This window comes from Schistocerca serialis, chromosome 5, assembly GCF_023864345.2.
Source record: "Schistocerca serialis cubense isolate TAMUIC-IGC-003099 chromosome 5, iqSchSeri2.2, whole genome shotgun sequence".
In the NCBI taxonomy this organism is placed as follows: domain Eukaryota; kingdom Metazoa; phylum Arthropoda; class Insecta; order Orthoptera; family Acrididae; genus Schistocerca; species Schistocerca serialis.
In genome coordinates this window covers 684,211,249-684,229,797 of record NC_064642.1, presented here as the reverse complement: position 1 = coordinate 684,229,797, position 18,549 = coordinate 684,211,249, and the positions used below count along the sequence as shown (strand labels likewise).

At 37.4% G+C, this 18,549-nt stretch overlaps 1 protein-coding gene across 2 annotated transcripts; it reads right to left on the bottom strand.

Moving 5' to 3' along the window:
- Nucleotides 1–1,708: 1,708 nt before the first annotated feature.
- On the bottom strand, nt 1,709–17,618 carry LOC126481008 (uncharacterized). 2 transcript variants are annotated; one of them, XM_050104463.1, is made up of 3 exons: nt 17,437–17,618; nt 15,801–15,922; nt 1,709–2,718 (listed from the first exon to the last, which is right to left on the bottom strand). In XM_050104463.1, the coding sequence occupies exons 1-3, from the start codon at nt 17,518–17,520 to the stop codon at nt 2,454–2,456; spliced, it is 471 nt and encodes a 156-aa protein (XP_049960420.1). In that variant the 5' UTR covers nt 17,521–17,618; the 3' UTR covers nt 1,709–2,453. The 2 variants fall into 2 exon arrangements, with proteins under 2 accessions (XP_049960420.1, XP_049960421.1); XM_050104464.1 differs by lacking the exons at nt 15,801–15,922; nt 17,437–17,618 and adding an exon at nt 13,435–13,583.
- Nucleotides 17,619–18,549: the final 931 nt, after the last annotated feature.

The following is an 18,549-nucleotide window of genomic DNA, read 5'->3' as shown; positions in this document are numbered from 1 at the left end:
CTGAGGAACTTCACTTCACACACCTGTAATCTGCTTACACCTCTTTTCTTCATTACCTGGGTTTCAGATGCATAGGTCAGTATTGGGGTGTCATAACTTCTATACAGTATATTACTTCTTAACTTTTTTGTGGGACATCTTTGTTCCAAACCAAGCTTTCAACAATTCAGAGAAATGCTTCTGCCTGTTTGCCATTTTCACCAACCTCTTTCTTATTTCTTCCATTTTCCCCTGTCACACTTCACACATACTTGGCACTTTCCACATTCTTCAATCGTTCACCTCCAATCCGTATTCCGCTAGCTCCGCTAGCTGGTCTTTCTTTCTTTCCCAGGATCTCACATTTGTTTGCATTAAATTTAATTCCTCACAGTCTCTCAGCCCCACTAAGGTGGCGTATACTGGACTCGCATACAGGAGGATGACAGCCCAAACCCACATCCAGCCATCCTGATAAAGGTCTTCTGTGATTCCCTAAATCACTTCAGGCAAATGGTGGGATGTTTCCTTTGAAAGGGAATGGCCAACTTCCTTACCTAATCTGACGGGGCTGATGACCTCGCTGTTTGGTCCCTTCCTCCAAATCTATGAACTGTCTCTTGGTTTCTTCCCTGGCATCTGGCTGTTCCTCTCCTCCTCCTAGTTTCCCCAGATCATCTAGTCATCTGCAAATATCATTGCTTTCATCTAGTCTTCTCCAGTTTTTTCTGCCTCCTTAGTCATTATCTCATTGAAGATCACAATGAAGAGGAGAGGTGACAATGCACTTCCCCCATTTCACACCACTTGTTTGCTGGAACCAATCCATCCTTTCATTTCCAACTTCTACACAACTCAGTTTTCCACAGTACATCTCCTCCATTCTGTTTGTTGTCTTCTTTTTTCTAGTCCCTTCTTTTTTAGTGCTTCCCAGGCCTTTCTTCTATAGACACTATCAAATGTCTTGTCCATACAGAGAAAGGCCATTACAAGGCCTTCCCCAAATTCATAGTGATGCTGCTGGGGCTGCCTCACTGCAAATATAATGTCAACAGTTGAGTCCTACCAGGTCCAAAGCCATGCTGTTCTTAAGACTTGTTTGTATTATTATACCTTGGCACAGTGTGGTATCAGTGCGACCCCTGTAGTTTCTACAGTCCGTCCTGTTCCCTTTCTTGAATATAGTGACAATTAGCTCCCTTTGCCAATCTTCCAGTCTTCTTCTCACTTTCCACAACCATCATGACACGATTGTGCCACTGTTTCCCAACCTCCCCTGCTGCCTTCACAATTTCGACACTTACTTCATCCATACCTGGTGACTTTCCTCTTATCATCTTGTACAGTGTCATTTTCATTTCTTTCTATGTTGGACTAGGAGATGAGGAGAATAGACTAAACAAGGTAGCACTGGACCTGGTTACAATACAACATCTAATTTTTCCAACAAAGAGACAGACACGAACACAGAAGAATATTAAATTAGTGGTAAGACTGGTTTATGAAAATAAAAGCAAAGAAATTACTCATCCAGATCCCCTTGCTGAGCTGTAGCTTTTGAACTATTGTGTAAACATAGATCTATTTCCCATAAAATAATGAGCCTGACAAATATAGATGAGCTATGCATTTAATTTCACACTGTATGAGAAAAAGAAGTCTGGAGAATATATTAAAATTCATTTGAGGCAAAAGTCATGGGCATCAACAGATACAAATGAATGAAAAAATACAGGATTTGTTTTAATTACATATTAAATGTAACAATTTGGTACAATGTGTTTCACAGCATATATGCAGTATGTTTAACATAAAAATGCTTCTCATTGGATTTTAAAAGTATATTCAACAAAGAAAGTCTTTACTTTGAATTGGAGATGCCTGAAGTTCAAAGCTGACAAAACAAAGGTAGAGCTTTTATATTAAAATAAATATATTCAATTATTCTTTTATACTCAAATACAAAACATTCTAAGGCTATAAATAACACACTAATATAACAATTTGAAAAAGGTTTGATTATTTAAAAAAAAAGAACAAGTGGAAAAGTTGCTCTTTTGTAGCTGCATCATGTTTTCAGCCTTCTTCGTATATCATTTTTTAAGTAAATGTCAAGTCGGTCACAAGTAATTAATAAACAACTATTTTTATATTAGCATTGTAGGTAGTGGTAAAACACTTTTTTTCTTCTGTTCACTCAAGTAAATAGGAAAATTGGTTGCAAATTCTTTTACAAGCTAGTGCAATGAATCCAGAACTATACCGGATATTTGTTTTATATGTTACTTACTACTGTAACTTATTAAGTTTTTAAAATCATGCTTTTGTCATTCTGGTTTTTGGAGTATTAATTAGCAACTCTAACAAAAAATACACAAAAGAATATGCTCACAATTTTATCAGTCAGCTATGTCCATATGACATTTTATACACTTGGCACCAGAAAAAAATTGTAGGAGACTGTTCTATGGTCGTTATTTAGTACCCATAATGTCATTTATTACAATACCAAATTTAGTAAATTGTTCTGCATGCTGGTCTTTTAATTCTTTAATTTTTTCAGCTGATATCCTTTCTTGTTTTAAGCGTACTTCAGAAACATCTGCAGGAGAGTCATGGTTCTGGTTGTCTTCTTCACAAAGTTTGCAAATATCTATTAATGGGTTGCCGAGAGGCTTGCATCTTTTTTCCTCTTCTTTGCTTGGTGCTGGTGAATGTCCAGTATCATTCTGAAGAACACTGGGGGGAAAAAAGGAAGAACATTATAATTTTTATGTATGTGGGGTGGTGATGAATTTTGTTCCCATTACACAACTAAAAATTGTCGGGGAATATCAAAACTAGATACAAATACTATGGACAACAGTAACAAGCTTAAAAAATGTGTGATGAGTGTTGTAGGCTAGTTTTGGAGTGAATGGCTGTCTTTATTCAATGTAAAGTAAAAAAGAAAGAGGGCTGCAAACTGTAACAAGTGTTTTTCTTTCTATTGGGCCTGCAGCATAGTATGTCACAATATGACATTTTGAAAAGTATAGGTCCAGACTACATGCAATAAATTTAATATTCTTTATGACGGCTGTTGAGCTTTACTGCCATTCTCAAGTAAACTGTGAATAACACTGGTGAAACTATCTTCACATATGGTGATTGTCCATGTGAATAATTATACTTTGGAATAGTACACTAATACTTATGTCTAGTTTGACTTGATGTCCGCGTTGCATCTATAGTAAACTATCATTGTCTCATTCATAAGCTTATGTGACATGTAATAATTATAAACTATGGAACATGTTTGGTCTGTTTCTTGATAGTTTGTTCAAATTTCACATTTATTTGACAGTTTGTTAACTCTGCTGCTCTATGTTTGCAGATAGTAATAGCTAAGCAATGATAAACTTATATTTCACTGATTGAACTTTCTTGTGAATTACGTCTTTGGTCTGAGTATGTTTTGTCGCCCGTATGCAACAGGGATGTTCAGTTAGTAAGGTAATACTTTCTTTTCTAGGCTAATTTCGGTTGAAAAAATGCAGAATTTGCTGTGGGACATTGTGTAATATTCCTGCTTCAGCCCCAATAGTTTCATGAAGTTCTGATATGTGGTGGTACTATACAAAGCCTTCAAAAATGCTACCTGTAATGGAGGAGATTCTTTTGAAGGAAAACCAGAGCATCACAGATATTCACTGGTGGTTGCAAAATGTCCATGGTAGTGAGCAAAAGCATGCAGAGTCCTGAGTTGAGGTGTCTGTCATCACTGCAGTGATGTCATGCACTCCTGTCCGAAGACCCACGCGCAGACCAGCCACACACAGCTGAGACTCCTGCAATGTTGGAATGCGCAGACACACTCATTTGAGGTAATCAACATACCACAATCAAACACCTCACTGCTGAACTGGATGCAAGGATTCAGATAAATTTGCACACCTGAGAGCAACTCACGAAACTTCACTGTAATGTTCTTCCTCATCTACCCTACAGTCCAGATCTTGCATGTTATGACTTCCATCTGTTTGGCCCAATGAAGGATGCACTTTGTGGAAAGTAGTACACGGATGATGGAGAGCTTACTGGCTATTGATATAGAAAGATGCTAGTTCCGGCGTTGACCAGTAGAGTGGTACCATGTGGGTATACAGGCCCTTCCAGTCAGATGGCATAAGGCCATTGTATTGAACTGAGATTATGTTGAAAAATAGGGTTCTATAACCAGAACAGTGGGGAATAATATGGTGTACTGGAATCCAGAATAAAAGCAATTTGCTTACAGAAAAAAAGTGTTGCTTTACTATCCATTTTCGTGTTCCAGTATGTCGACAAAGTTTTCCAGATAATATTTATGTTTAAAGTTTGTGTGTTCATTTAGTATTTCGTCTGGATAGTCCTTTGTACATGTATATCTCTCCAATTCTTCAAATATGTTCATAAAAGTTCTTTCGGTATTTTGTGTAGTATTTGTAATGCAGTTTAACTAGAAAATATCTGAAGAATTGGATATATACACACATTTAAAAAACTATCTGAATGAAATACTAAATGAACACACAGACTTCAAACATAAATATTATCTTGACTTTATTGACATACTGGAACACAAAAATAGATGCTACATGTGGCCAATGAAACATACTCTGACTAAAGATATAATTCACAGTGAAATACAATTAGTAGAATATAACATTATTGTTGCTTAGCTAACTATATTTTGTAGTCACAAAAAAAAAAGAGAATATGAAAAATTCATCAGAATGTTAGTACAACAAAGGAGATAAGGATAACATTCAGGACCTGGGTCAGGAAGATTGAAAAGCTTCCCCATGACGACTTTGAAACACTCATTTCTGTAAGTTAATCAACTGGTGATATGCATTAAACAAGATGAGGCATATCAAGAACAAGCCATAGAAACACTTTCACATGACACAATGACATGCATACAAGTTCACTGAGGAACTGACCATGGGTTGTGGGAGGCATACAGCACCACCAGCCAACCACACCAGAAAGAATGGATTCTGCCATCTCGGAATTGTGACGCAGCCATCAAATGACAACAACAAATGGGAGGCATACAACACCACCAGCCAAATGCACCAGGAAGAATGGACACTGCAATCTCAGACTTGTGATGCAGCCATCAAATGACAACCTAACACCTGACCAACACAGGTACAACCAACTCCCATGCCAAATAAAAAGCATACAGAAGAACAGACATTTGAAGGACAGAGAATAACATGATAGTGTTTCCACTGTGGACACCCTGGACATGTTGCACACTACTGCAGAGAAAGACCAATACATGTACAACCAATTCCCATGCCAAGTACAAACCACACTGAAGAACAGACATTTGGAGGATGGAAGATAACGTGATGGTGTGTTTCCACTTTTGATGGCCTGGACACACTGTATGCTACTGCACAGAAAGAAGAGTTTCTGACTACTACTACTACTACTACACTGCTAGATGTCAACCACTGAAACGTTCTATTCATGTCAATCAGCTGCACACAATTGTAGTTGACCTGTGGAACTAAGTCTACTTCTGTACTCTGGACAATGTCGCTCCTCGAAATGCCATGGCCATTCCCTGTCATTGTACAGAGGTACTAACCACGTGCCCAGCAGCCAACGTCAGGAAGACTAAGCAAGGTGACCATCTATGAATGTTAGGCCCCCAAAGATGCAAATCTTCCAGGGATGACAGTCACTACAATGTCAGGAAATCTCACTGACATCATCAATAATGGCCAACCTACCCATTTGCTAGTTGACTTCTTTTCTGTAGTGTTGAGTGTTTATCTTTGTCAATTAAAGAAGACTACATGGAAGATCACAGCTCTACACTGACAAAGCTATTCCAGCAAGCACGCTTAACAAAGACTGGTCTCGGCAGTTGTTTGCTGGTGAAGACATTGTTATCCCACCACCATCATCAAGGCAAGTTCCAGTCACCATCAAAGCAACTCAAGAAATCTCCATGCCAGCAATGTTGGTGGTCAAGGAGAACTCTGGATCACTAATAATCACAAGCATCCACAAATCAAATCTAAAGGACAGCTGAATCAGTCCAGGATGGACAGCTTAATGTCACAGATGAAGAATCATGCTCCACTACTAATACAGAGAACACAGAGGAGGAAACTGCTATCAGTGTGTCAATAGGATCTAACCTGACAGAGGAACAATGCCAGCAAGTGGCAGCTGGTCTGAGCTAAGTTTTTGGATGCTCGAAAATCTGGAGTGGACAAGAGGCAGAAAAACAAACCCAAGGCAAAACACTGTACCAACACTGGGGATCATCCACCAATAAGCCAGTGGTTGTCACCAACTGAACAAAAGATAATCTGGGAGTAAGGGGAGAAGATGCTACAAGATGGTATCACTGAACCTACAGAAGGTCCTCTCCTGTGGTTGTAGTGAAGAAGTACGGCACATGACATTTCCGCGTTGACTACCAATCACGACGATAGATACATACCCACTGATGCAGGTTGTTGAAACTTTGGACTCCTTGAAAGGAGCAAACTATTTCTCATCTATAGGCATGCTTCTGGCAAACTGAAGTTGACTAGGCTGACTGGGAAAAGACTGCCTTCGTAACTTCTGACAGTAAGTTATGCTGTCTGGACTATGTAACACTACCGCCACCTTCAAATGTACGATGGACAACCTGTTTTGACACATTAAATGGATGACATGGGTCCACTATCTAGATGACATTGTCGTTTTTTAAGGTATTTGAAGGACATCTAAGTCATCCAACTACCATTTTGAAGTGTGTTCAGACAGCAGACCTACACCTGCATCCAAAAAAGTGCCTCTTGAACATCCAAGAAATAAAAACCTTGGGGCACCTGGTGAATGGCAATAGAGTGTTCCAGATCCAGAGAAATAGTGGTCACCAATTTTCCGAATATTTGGCACATTTGTGAGAAGTTTTCTCAGAATGTGCTCATACTACTCATGTTTCCTAAAGGGCTTTTGCACCAAGTGCACCCACGGAGATCCCAAGTTAATCTCAAATGAGGTACAAGAAAAATATTTCCTTATCCTTAAGAGAAGTGCTAACATCTTGTCCAGTTCTAACATTGTATGCTGAAAATGCTGAGACAGAACTTCACACTGACATTCGTGTTTGGGATAGGGACAGTCCTAGTACAAATACAGGAAGGTGCTGGAAAGTTGATAGCCTATGCTTTCATAGTACTCACTCAGTCCAAAATGAGCTACTCTATAACCAAGAAAGAGTGCTTTGGAGCTGCTTGGGCTCTCACTAAGTTCCAGTCATATTTATGAGGCAAATAATTTATTGTTGTGACAGATTGCCATTCTCTATGCTGGGTGACTGGCCTGAATGATCCATCAGGTTCATGAGTGAGATGGGCAATAAGACTTCAGGTGTTCAGTGTCACAGTGGTACAAAAGTGTGGATGCAAACATATTGTCACTGAATGTCTTCCACTGGCATAACACAATGGTGTGGATCAAATCTCAGTCATTGCTGCAATAAATAAAATTGCTACTGAATAGATAGAAGATTCAGCACTGCTGGAAACATAAAAGCTTTGAAGGAGGAGGAACTGGTCAAAGGAGAATTCCAATTAATAACCTGAACACTGTACAAGAGGAACTATAATCCAAAGGCACTGAAATGGTTGTTCAGCATCTCCACTCGTTTATGGCCACCTATTCCAAAGTATTTTCCATGACGCTTCAACATCTGGTCACCTGGGATTCATGAAGACTCTAGACAGAATCAGATGCATGTATCACTGGCTGGGTCTGTACCAATCCATTGGACACACTGTGAGTTACTGTAAGGAATGCCAACAATGGAAGCATGCGTTGTAATTACCTCCCATCTGGTACTGATACTGGCTGCAGCAGCCCCAACCACTGAATTGTAATTGACCTTGTGGAGAGGTTCCCAAAGCCAACAAGTGGAAACCGATATATGATATGCTGCACTGGGTACCACACCCACTATGCTATCACCAAAGCAGTGCCAACTGCTGAAGCTCTGGTAATTGCAAAGGTGCTTATAAAAGACATAATTCTGAAGCATAGAGCATCTTGTGTGATGATCTCTGATCATGGACAAGTTTTCCAATCGTGCCTAGGTAATTTCACGTTGAGACATCCCCTACAAGATGACAACTGCCTACCAGTATCATCACATTCGCATACAACACAGTGAAGCATGACACTACAGGTTTCACATTGTCGGTGTTGCTCCAGAGTCAACAAACTGAAATTATAATGAATATACTGTTCTCATTTCAATTGGATGACAGGATGACTACATGAAACATCTCTTCACTGGGACCAATGAACAAAAGAGCTGGCTCGCATATGGATACTCGACGCCCAGGAGAAAGACCAAGAGTACCATAATGCCATGCAATGGCCTGCGAAATACAGCCTGAGAGACTTGTTATGGATTTTTAGGCACAAGAAGAAAGTTGGATGGTCAGAAAAGTTACTAAAACACTACTCTAGACCATATTACATCCTCCACTGCCTTTCAAATGCCACATATCAAATTGAGGATTTTGACCCTTCATCAAGAAGACAAAAGCACATAGATGTCATGCACGTCCTCCATATGAATCCCTACTTCAATCAGAAGAGCATATTGATGGTGAGAGGTTCAAGGAAACTGAAGACATTTGACAATCACAAAGCTTTGATGGGAGGGGCTACCTTCATAGTGACAAGGATGTAACAACATGAGGATTCCCCAGCACCAGGATACAGAGAAGCCTTGAGAAGAGCTAGATCCAGGGTGCTGTAGCTGGCTCCATTGAGAACTTCTGAAACAGTGGGTTGCCGTTTCTTCAGGAGAAGGAGCAGTGCTGCAGGTTGTGGTGCATGTAGTATGGTTTCACAAACTAGCTAGCTGCGGGTTGGCGTTTCAAACCCCCTTAAAATATTTTATGTTTGTATATTCTGAAATATTCAATGTTTGTATAAATACTGCATTCTGGAATAATCTACCGTGTTCTCCACTAAGGATACTACTTGGTTCTGGGTGCATGGGAGTGTCAGTAAGATAAGTGCTTTCGGTACTAAGTGATGACTTTCATTGACGACTTTGTCTTCAGATTTGGGCTTTTATTGTCGTTTAGACCTGACAATATTACTGCTATTTAAATTAAATCACAATTAACATATCTTTTTTTCACCCTTGTAACATATGCATCCTATCAGAGAAAAAAATTATTTCAAACCAAACACCTAGCCCCATCATCCCTCAGGTTTTCTTGGTGTAATTGATTAATGTTATGTTTTCTGTTCTTAGCCATGTTACTGATTCCATTTTACATAACATCTTGTTGTAGACCATGAAGAAAGTGCACATAACAACTGTTTGCAATATCTGATGAGGACACCTGTGTTGGCCATTAAAATATTATATAGTAAATGGAATCAACAATACACTGAACACCCAGAAGCATTCCATTTAATACCAAGCCAGTTATACACAGATTACACTATTATGAATTTGGGCATTCTGTTCAAAAGATAGCTGTATATTTTAGAGACTTTTCTTTTCATCTACAAATTTAACCTTCTGAACCACAGATAAAAACAAAACTTTATGAAGATGTTCTGCACACAAATGTATCAATAACTTCCAAGGGAAACTGAAGCATGTTTGTTCCACCTATATGAGCTTCCTGTTCAACTGGAGGAAATTGGAGATTTTGCCATTTCGGGCAAAATCTATGCCCCTGGAAAAACCAATCTATTATCAGCACTAGTCTGAACTGTCAGTTTGGCCTGAGGATCTGTTCACTTTTGAAATCACAAAATATTCCACCAAAATATTTTTATTAAGAGTACTTATGAATACCTCAACCAGAATCCTTTGCTGTTTACTCTAGGGTCAATCCATAAAAAATGGTCCAGCACTGGTTGCTTGACAATCTCAGAAAAAAATTATATTTGCTAGGTGAATTACCAATGTTTGGTAGTCACAAAAATATTTTTTTAAAAATTTATTGTCTATTATTTTGGAATGGTGGCCATATTTGTTCCAGGCTGCATGTGTTTTTTTGTATTTGCAAGCATCTACATTTTTTTACAATTATTCAGTAGTGAATTGTCCTAAGCCTTTCACATAAAATGCCTTTAGTTCAACACACTCTGGGCTACAAATTAACATCATTATCACTTGTTGTTGTTGTGGTCTTCAGTCCTGAGACTAGTTTGATGCAGCTCTCCATGCTACTCTATCCTGTGCAAGCTCCTTCATCTCCCAGTAACTAGTGCAACCTACATCTTTCTGAATCTGCTTAGAGTATTCATCTCTTGGTCTCCCTCTACAATTTTTACCCTCCACGCTGCCCTCCAATACTAAATTGGCGATCTCTTGATGCCTCAGAACATGTCCTACCAACCGATCCCTTCTTCCAGTCAAGTTATGCCACAAACTCCTCTTATCCCCAATTCTATTCAATACCTCTTCATTAGTTATGTGATCTACCCATCTAATCTTCAGCATTCTTCTGTAGCACCACATTTCAAAAGCTTCTATTCTCTTCTTGTCCAAACTATTTATCATCCATGTTTCACTTCCATACATGGCTAGACTCCATAGAAATACTTTCAGAAACGACTTCCTGACACTTAAATCTATACTCGATGTTAACAAATTTCTCTTTTTCAGAAATGCTTTCCTTGCCGTTGCCAGTCTACATTTTATATCCTCTCTACTTCGACCGTCATCAGTTATTTTGCTCCCCAAATAGCAAAACTCATCTACTACTTTAAGTGTCTCATTTTCTAATCTAATTCCCTCAGCATCACCCGACTTAATTCGACTACATTCCATTATCCTCGTTTTGCTTTTGTTGATGATCATCTTATATCCTCCTTTCAAGACACTATCCATTCCGTTCAACTGCTCTTCCAAGTCCTTTGCTGTCTCTGAAAGAATTACAATGTCATCGGCAAACCTCAAAGTTTTTATTTCTTCTTCATGGATTTTAATACCTACTCCGAATTGTTTCCTTTACTGCTTGCTCAATATACAGATTGAATAACATTGGGGAGAGGCTACAACCCTGTCTCACTACCTTCCCTTTCAAGTCCCTCGACTCCTATAACTGCCATCTGGTTTCTGTACAAATTGTAAATAGCCTTTGGCTCCCTGTATTTTACCCCTGCCACCTTCAGAATTTGAAAGAGAGTATTCCAGTGCACATTGTCAAAAGCTTTCAAACGTAGGTTTGCCTTTCATTAATCTCTCTTCTAAGATAAGTCGTAGGGTCAGTATTGCCTCACGTGTTCCAATATTTCTACGGAATCCAAACTGGTCTTCCCCGAGGTCAGCTTCTACTAGTTTTTCCATTCGTCTGTAAAGAATTTGCGTTAGTATTTTGCAGCTGAATGTATTCTTTAATATATTTTTAATAATTCAAAATTATCAGCCACAAATTAAAAAAACTCCATTATTGAAGAGTAGTTTTCCAAAGAAAGATTAATTTCTCAGCTTTAATATTTTTCTGCTACTACACTGTATAGTATAGTTACTTTTTATAGAGTATCAATGGTGAGCAGCTTACACTTAAAAAATATATTATTTTAAAAAATGGATTTTTTTAAAAAAATTTCCATTTTGTGGCCTGCAATATCGTTGTTGGGTGACCAGATAAAAAACTGAAAATTTCACTGTTAATAGATCTTTATGATACCAAACTTCAGTATAAATTTCAACTACGGGATTCAATTGGAAGTTATGGAAAAAAGCTTACAAACATGGGTCAAAAATATGTTTTTTAACATCTGTGATATCTGGTAGGCTAATCAGATAAAATATACCAACTGCATAATGTAACACGCCACATTACACTTGCTAATGAGTATATGTTGAAACAATGCTGTGGTCATTGTTTCAGCAGGCTAACGATTGCATCTGCAAGCCTATACAAGTCTGATTGTTGTCTTCCTCCATACACCAAGAATTGTCTACTCACACTCATTTAGCTAGAAGTTCTTGAAGTGTGCAGTTGAAAAATTGTGTCTCAGTGTTCTATTGGTGTTATTATTAATGAAGCATGTCATAAAAGTGTGTATGGAGTGTATCCTAAAGACATTACTTTAACCGAACATTACAGTGAAGAAGAAAAGCTCAAATCAACATGCAAGTACCATGAAATGAAACACTTAAAAATGTTCACCACCTTTTTGGTCAGTCTTGCATGGACCCTTTTGAGAAACATAAGAAACCTATAACAAAAGGTCTGCGAGAAATAATATTTGATCATTATTATAAAATAAAAGCCCTTTTGTCAATCTCATACCAGGAAAATCATTATATCCAAAATGTTAATCTAAGACATTTGTAATTCACAAGAGAAAGCACAGTGAAACCTCACATACAGAATTTTGTGACTTATCAGCAACCATTAAAAAAGTAGATAAAACTTGTGAAATCCTGGGTATATCGTCTGCTAGTAAAATTAGAAAACCAAGTCAAGATAAAAGACCTACAAAAATTGAGAAAGTGGCAGCTACAGTCAAAAAGAATTTGGAAGTTTCATTTCAAAATACAATTTGTACTAAAACAGATGGAAGTTCTAAAACTTCACCAACCGAATATGATGATTTGATATAAAAACTAAAAACTAAATGCAGTACTTCAAACAAAGAGGATAAAATTAAAATTATCAGTTTACAGCTGAATTCTTGGAGTCAAGCAAAAGTTAGTGATGAATTTAATGTGTCAGAACGTCTTGTTAACAAGTCAATTAGTAAAAGAACAGGGAATTTTACCAGCATTACAAAAGAAAAGTGCATCTAATTTGGTAGATGAAAATACAATCAATAACGTTATTAAGTATTATGATGATGACAATAACAGCTGTTTGATGTCTGGCAAAAAAGACCGCGTTTCTGTGAAAGAAAATGGTTCTAAGATTTAAAGACAAAAAAGGTTAATATTGTATAATTTAAATGAACTATTCACTGAAGTTAAAAAAGAAAACCCTGACATTAAAATTGGAAGATCAAAGTTTTGTGAGTTGGGACCAAAATGGTGTATTGTTGCAGGGGCATCTGGCACCCCTAATGTTTGTGGTTGTTTGTATCATCAGAACGTAAAGTTGATGATAGCTGGGGCCAATCTTAGAGTTGACTATAAAGACCTTTTGTATGTTATGGTATGCAATATTGACAGTTACAATTGTATGATCAAGGGAGAATGTGAAGATTGTCCAGGCAAACAAGCCTTACTTGACATGTTTGAAGAATCCAAAGACGGCGATTTTATGCCTTACAATATAAAATACAAACAATGGGTGACAACACAGAACTGAAATTGTGACAGTCATGAAATCGCAAGAAGAGTTTTCTGAAGTATTGGTGGCTAACCCTGAAAATGCGTCATTTTATTGCAAAAGCTCGAAGTAAATTTTTGAAAGACAAAAAGCACACCTTGGCAACTGATGAATGATAAGTTCTTGCTGACTTTTCGGAAAATTATTCCTTTGTTGTTCAAGATGAAGTACAATGGCACCACTGGGTAAACAAACAGGCCACAGTTCATCCATCTGTATTCTATTATAAAGATGAACATAAACTAATGAGCCACAGCTTTTGTCATAAGCGACTACCTGGAACAAAACACTACAGCAGTGCACATTTTTCAATTAAAACTAACAAACTACATTAAATAGCATCACCTTTCCATAAAAAAACTTATTTACTTTTCAGTTGGGGCAGCAAGTCAATATAAAAACAAAAAAGTTTTTATTAACATCTCCTTTCATAAAGAAGATTTTAAGTTTAATGTAGAATGGCACTTTTTCGCTTCATGCCATGGGAAGAATGCTTGTGATGGTGTCAGAGGCACAACAAAACGAGCTGTCACAAAAGCAAGTCTGCAGTGGACCAATGACAATTATATCATAACACCTCAAGAAACATTTGAATCCTGTAAAAAACATATCAAAGGAATTTCATGTGTTTTTGCACAATATGAGAATTACAAGAAGTCTATGACAGTGTCTTGAAGGAAAGGTACAATACTTGTCAGAAAATTAAAGACACTCGATCTTTTCATTGTTTTGTACCCCATTCACACAACTTACTGAAGTATAAGATCAAATCAACTTCACCTGATAGTGAACTTCATCAATGTGGGAAATTTGTACAACTGGTTCTTCAAAATAAAGACATAGTGGTTTGTGTTTACGATGAACAGTGGTGGATTGGCAAAGTTGATAATAGTGACTGTCAAAACCTAGATGTACATGTTGTATTTTATCATTCTCCAGGACCAAGGACATCTTTTAAAAAAATTGAGAAGGATCAAGCTTGGATACCACTTGAAAATGTACTAAGGAAGATGTGTTCAGTGGAATTTACAACTGTGACTGGGCGAACTTATGATCTAATACCCAAACGGAGTGAACAAATTTCTCGAATGTTCAATGAGTGATGTACTACAAACAAATAACAAGAGAACAATATAATGTAATTAGTACGCTTATTTTCTATAAAAAAGTAAGTAATCATAGATATGATTAAATTATATACTGTAACTGATATATTTTATTCCATAAGCCTAGATATCGCAGAATTTAAAAAACGTATTTTTGACTCGTGTTGTAAGCTTTTCTCCATAACTTCCAATTGACTCTCAAAGTTGAAATTTATACTGAAGTTTGATATCATAAAGGTCTATTAACTGTGAAATTTTCAGATTTTTATCTGGTCCCAGGCCACAAAATGGATTTAAAAAAAAAATCCAATTTTTAAGTGTAAGCTTCTCACCATTGATACTATACAAAAACTATACTACACAGTGCAATAGCAGAAAAAATATTAAAGCTGAGAAATTAATCTTTCTTTGGAAAGTACTCTTCAAAAATTGAGTCTTTTTAATTAGTGGCCGATAACTTTGAACTATTAAAAATATATTAAAGAATACATTCAGCTAAGTGATAATGATGTTAATTTGCAGCCCAGAGTGTGTTGAACTAAATGCATTTTATGTGAAAGGCTTAGAACAATCCACTACTGAATAATTGTAAAAAATGTAGATGCCTGGAACAAATATGGCCACCATTTCAAAATGAAATGAAATGTCGTGTGACGAGGACCTCCCGTCGGGTAGACCGCTCGTATCGTGCAAGTCTTTCGATTTGACACCACTTCGGCGACTTGCGTGTCGATGGGGATGAAATGATGATGATTAGGACAACACAACACCCAGTCCCTGAGCGGAGACAATCTCCGACCCAGTCAGGAATCGAACCCGGGCCCTTAGGATTGACAGTCTGTCGCGCTGACCACTCAGCTACCGGGGGCAGACTCCATTTCAAAATAATAAACAATAATTTTTTTTAAAAAAATATTTATGTGGCTACCAAACATCGGGGTTTCACCCAGCAAATATGAAATTTTTCTGAGATGCTCAAGCAACCAATTATTTTTTTCTTGGACCACTTGGTATGGATTGACACTCTATTCCCACAGACACTTGCTGGCCATTCTCCAGTATTTTATCCACTTACTTCTAGTCTCCCAAAAATTGCTAGTAGTGTCAACTATTAAATATGTCTCAAAGTCCACAGAACTGCTCTATCACGTTTTAAGGCAGAACTAGTTAACACAAGAATTAAAGCAACAAGTGACTCATTAGAATGTCTCTGGCAACATGCACACCTGCATGGAAAAGAAAGTGTGTAAGTTATTTTTCATGAGACTCCGCATGATAGTGGTTCATTCCTTTAGAAGTTGAGGTCAAAAGTCAAAGCATAAACAATACAATTAACACAAATAAATTTTAAACAAACCTCAATACTCCTCTGATGATACCTAATTTGTGGCCTACTGAAAATCCTTCAGTGTAGCCAACATCAAAACCTTTCTGGAATGCATTTTTCCTTCCTTCTTCTGCACCTTCTCTAAAACCAGCCTGTAAGATAAACACAATTTTAGGAAACAAACATACATAGCACAATATCGGCTGATTCTTGCTGGATTACAAAAAATAGCTAGAGAAAATATAAGTGCACATTATATAGTAGAGGCACTTAGCAGTGAACAGCCGTAAACACTTCTAACACTGTAACAGGATAAGCAATAAAAAGGTATGGGAGTCCTTTAGTACAATGGTACTTTCATGAAAAGGAAAGAGGGAAGATTGGTGTCAATGTCCTAACAACAATGAGGTCATTAGAGATGGAATTCATGAGCAGGATAACAATATAATAAGCACTGTAGATAAGAGGAGAAATGAAGTGGAAGTTTTCCATTTTGCCTTTTAACAGTGATTGACAACGTAAAGCTGTCCTCAACTGAAAGGGGGACATTTGAACACTGACACCTGGCATAGTCATTTAGGAAGTAGTATTTCTTTGCTTATGTCTGACCTCTGAACTGGTTTACCAAACCTAAAGGCCTATTGATGGACATAGTTTTGTGAGTACATTAATGGACATATTAACTTCGCACTCAACAGACACATATCACTGTCAGAGGTGAAGCAAGTGATAAGGGGGGTGGGGGGAGTAGGCCGAGTGAGGGCTTTTTCTGCAGTTACAGAATAAAAACAGCTTTTGGTTTAGTAATATCAACTGAAATTTTTACACACATTTTCATGCGGTAAAATGTCTGTAAGAGCCCTCAACAGCATTCATATATCTGGAAGATTAAATGAACGTAGGCTTACAGTGACAGTCAGAATCCAGCATCAGCTATTCGAAATTCTAGAAGAGTAGTAAATATGACTATTTTACATTACAAGCCAGACATTGAGAATGTATCAGTGGAATGTTCGTAATGTATAACGAAACCATGCAAATCATTCTGCACTTGGCTTCACTGTTACTTTACCATTAATGTACGAGTATTCTTGCTTTGAGTAGTTTAATTTGGTATTGTTTATAATACCACTATTTTACTAATTTAGATTATTATTATTAATTTATTTATATGAGGTACAAAATACTACTGCCAAGTGTCTATTAACTTACTATTAAGATGGCATTCTGAAAGGCAACATGTAGTGCGCCGCTAATAAACGGAGACTTCCTTCACTGACAATGACAGCTATTTTCTTCTTAAGGTTTCAAAAAATATAGGATTATACCCTGGTATCAATCTCGGGCGTAGAGAAAAGCTTCTGGAAATTTTATGTACGATACATGTGTGACAATGTAATCTCTTGTGGAAAGAAACTTCAAAAATGTTCCTACACTTTACTTAATTCTGGCTTTTCATTTCTTTCTTTATACTTTTATCCGAGGTGCTTCTCCATTTTTTCCAAGTTTCCTTTGATTTTACACTAAGTGTGAAAGCTTATAAGAAAGCGAAATGGTAATGGTCATTTTTCGGTACTCGAAGTTTTATATTTGTCGAGCTGAATAAGTAAAATAGTTATCCTACGTCAAAGTTACGGTACACAAGCGGAACGAAATGGATAAAAACCTGAATATGCGTGTTTGTCACTTTTTGCCAGTCTTTTGATGATATCATCAAGTCGTACTCGGGATTATCACTTTCGTCATCCATTATCACAACCCTGTATTATAGAGAATTCATGTAGTAGTATTTGCAATATTGACGACAAGTATGTTTATTGTTTACTTTTGACAACTTGTCATGGTCTATGAAATTCAAACACAAAGATAATACAGTCACTCGCACAGACCAAGATGGATGGATCACAGATGGATCGCAACTTCACGGAGAAAGTTCGTTTGTTGAACAAATGGCAGCCACGGTTGACCGAAATAACTATTTGAGCCGTTTAGTTAATGATGAATAATCATCTTCACGAATGAAGTGATTTTATCAACCAATCTTTCTTCCGACGTAAGCTTCAGAGTCTTAAACAAAATTGGCCATGTAATTATTGGCTTCCGTGTACGAAGCTCCTGTTTGCAAATTTGTTTCTAAGAACTGAATACCACTTCCATCTACTAACGGCAGCAACATAATCATGTCAATTTTCATTGTGTGAATTTTACTTTGACTGACTCTTTTTGCAGACTTCCCAAAGAATATACAATACGCTCTCCAGCTGATCACATTCTCTTACATGCGTAATTATTAAGTATTGAATGGACATGTGGACTGAATAAAGCTACGGAGTATAATCAGATGTTAGTAATATGAAAAATGAAAAGCATTGTACTCTGATTTCCTGACTGATTCGTGTGATAGAACTTCATAACATACAAGAACGGCCGCTGTCACAAGGCTGCATATATCAGCGAAGGAAGAGTGGTGAGTTAATCTGGCAATTGTTTAACTATTACTGCGGCCAGTTGCTCCACTATCTTCTCTATTTCTTCTATTAATGTCAATAAATTGTTCAATGTCCATCTAAACTTCAGGTTATTAGGTGTGAAGACTTTTCCACCGCTCCATAGATTGAGTGAAAAAAGAAGGCACGTTGCAATTTAACACCTCACTGGTGTCGAGATGGGACGCAACTTTGAGAGCTATAGGGACAGTGGAGAAACTGACCATTTCATTGGTGAAGGCATTACCCCAAATCTCATCTAAACGAGCTAGGGATAATTATTGGAACAATAA

Coding starts and splice junctions, on each gene's coding strand:
- LOC126481008 (XM_050104463.1), bottom strand. CDS start 17,520: ATGGATGACGAAAGTGATAATCCCGAGTACGACTTGATGATATCATCA. Junction 15,923..17,436: donor TGACAAACACGCATATTCAG/GTTTTTATCCAT, acceptor TTTATCTTACAG/GCTGGTTTTAGAGAAGGTGC. Junction 2,719..15,800: donor ATCATCAGAGGAGTATTGAG/GTTTGTTTAAAA, acceptor TTTTCCCCCCAG/TGTTCTTCAGAATGATACTG.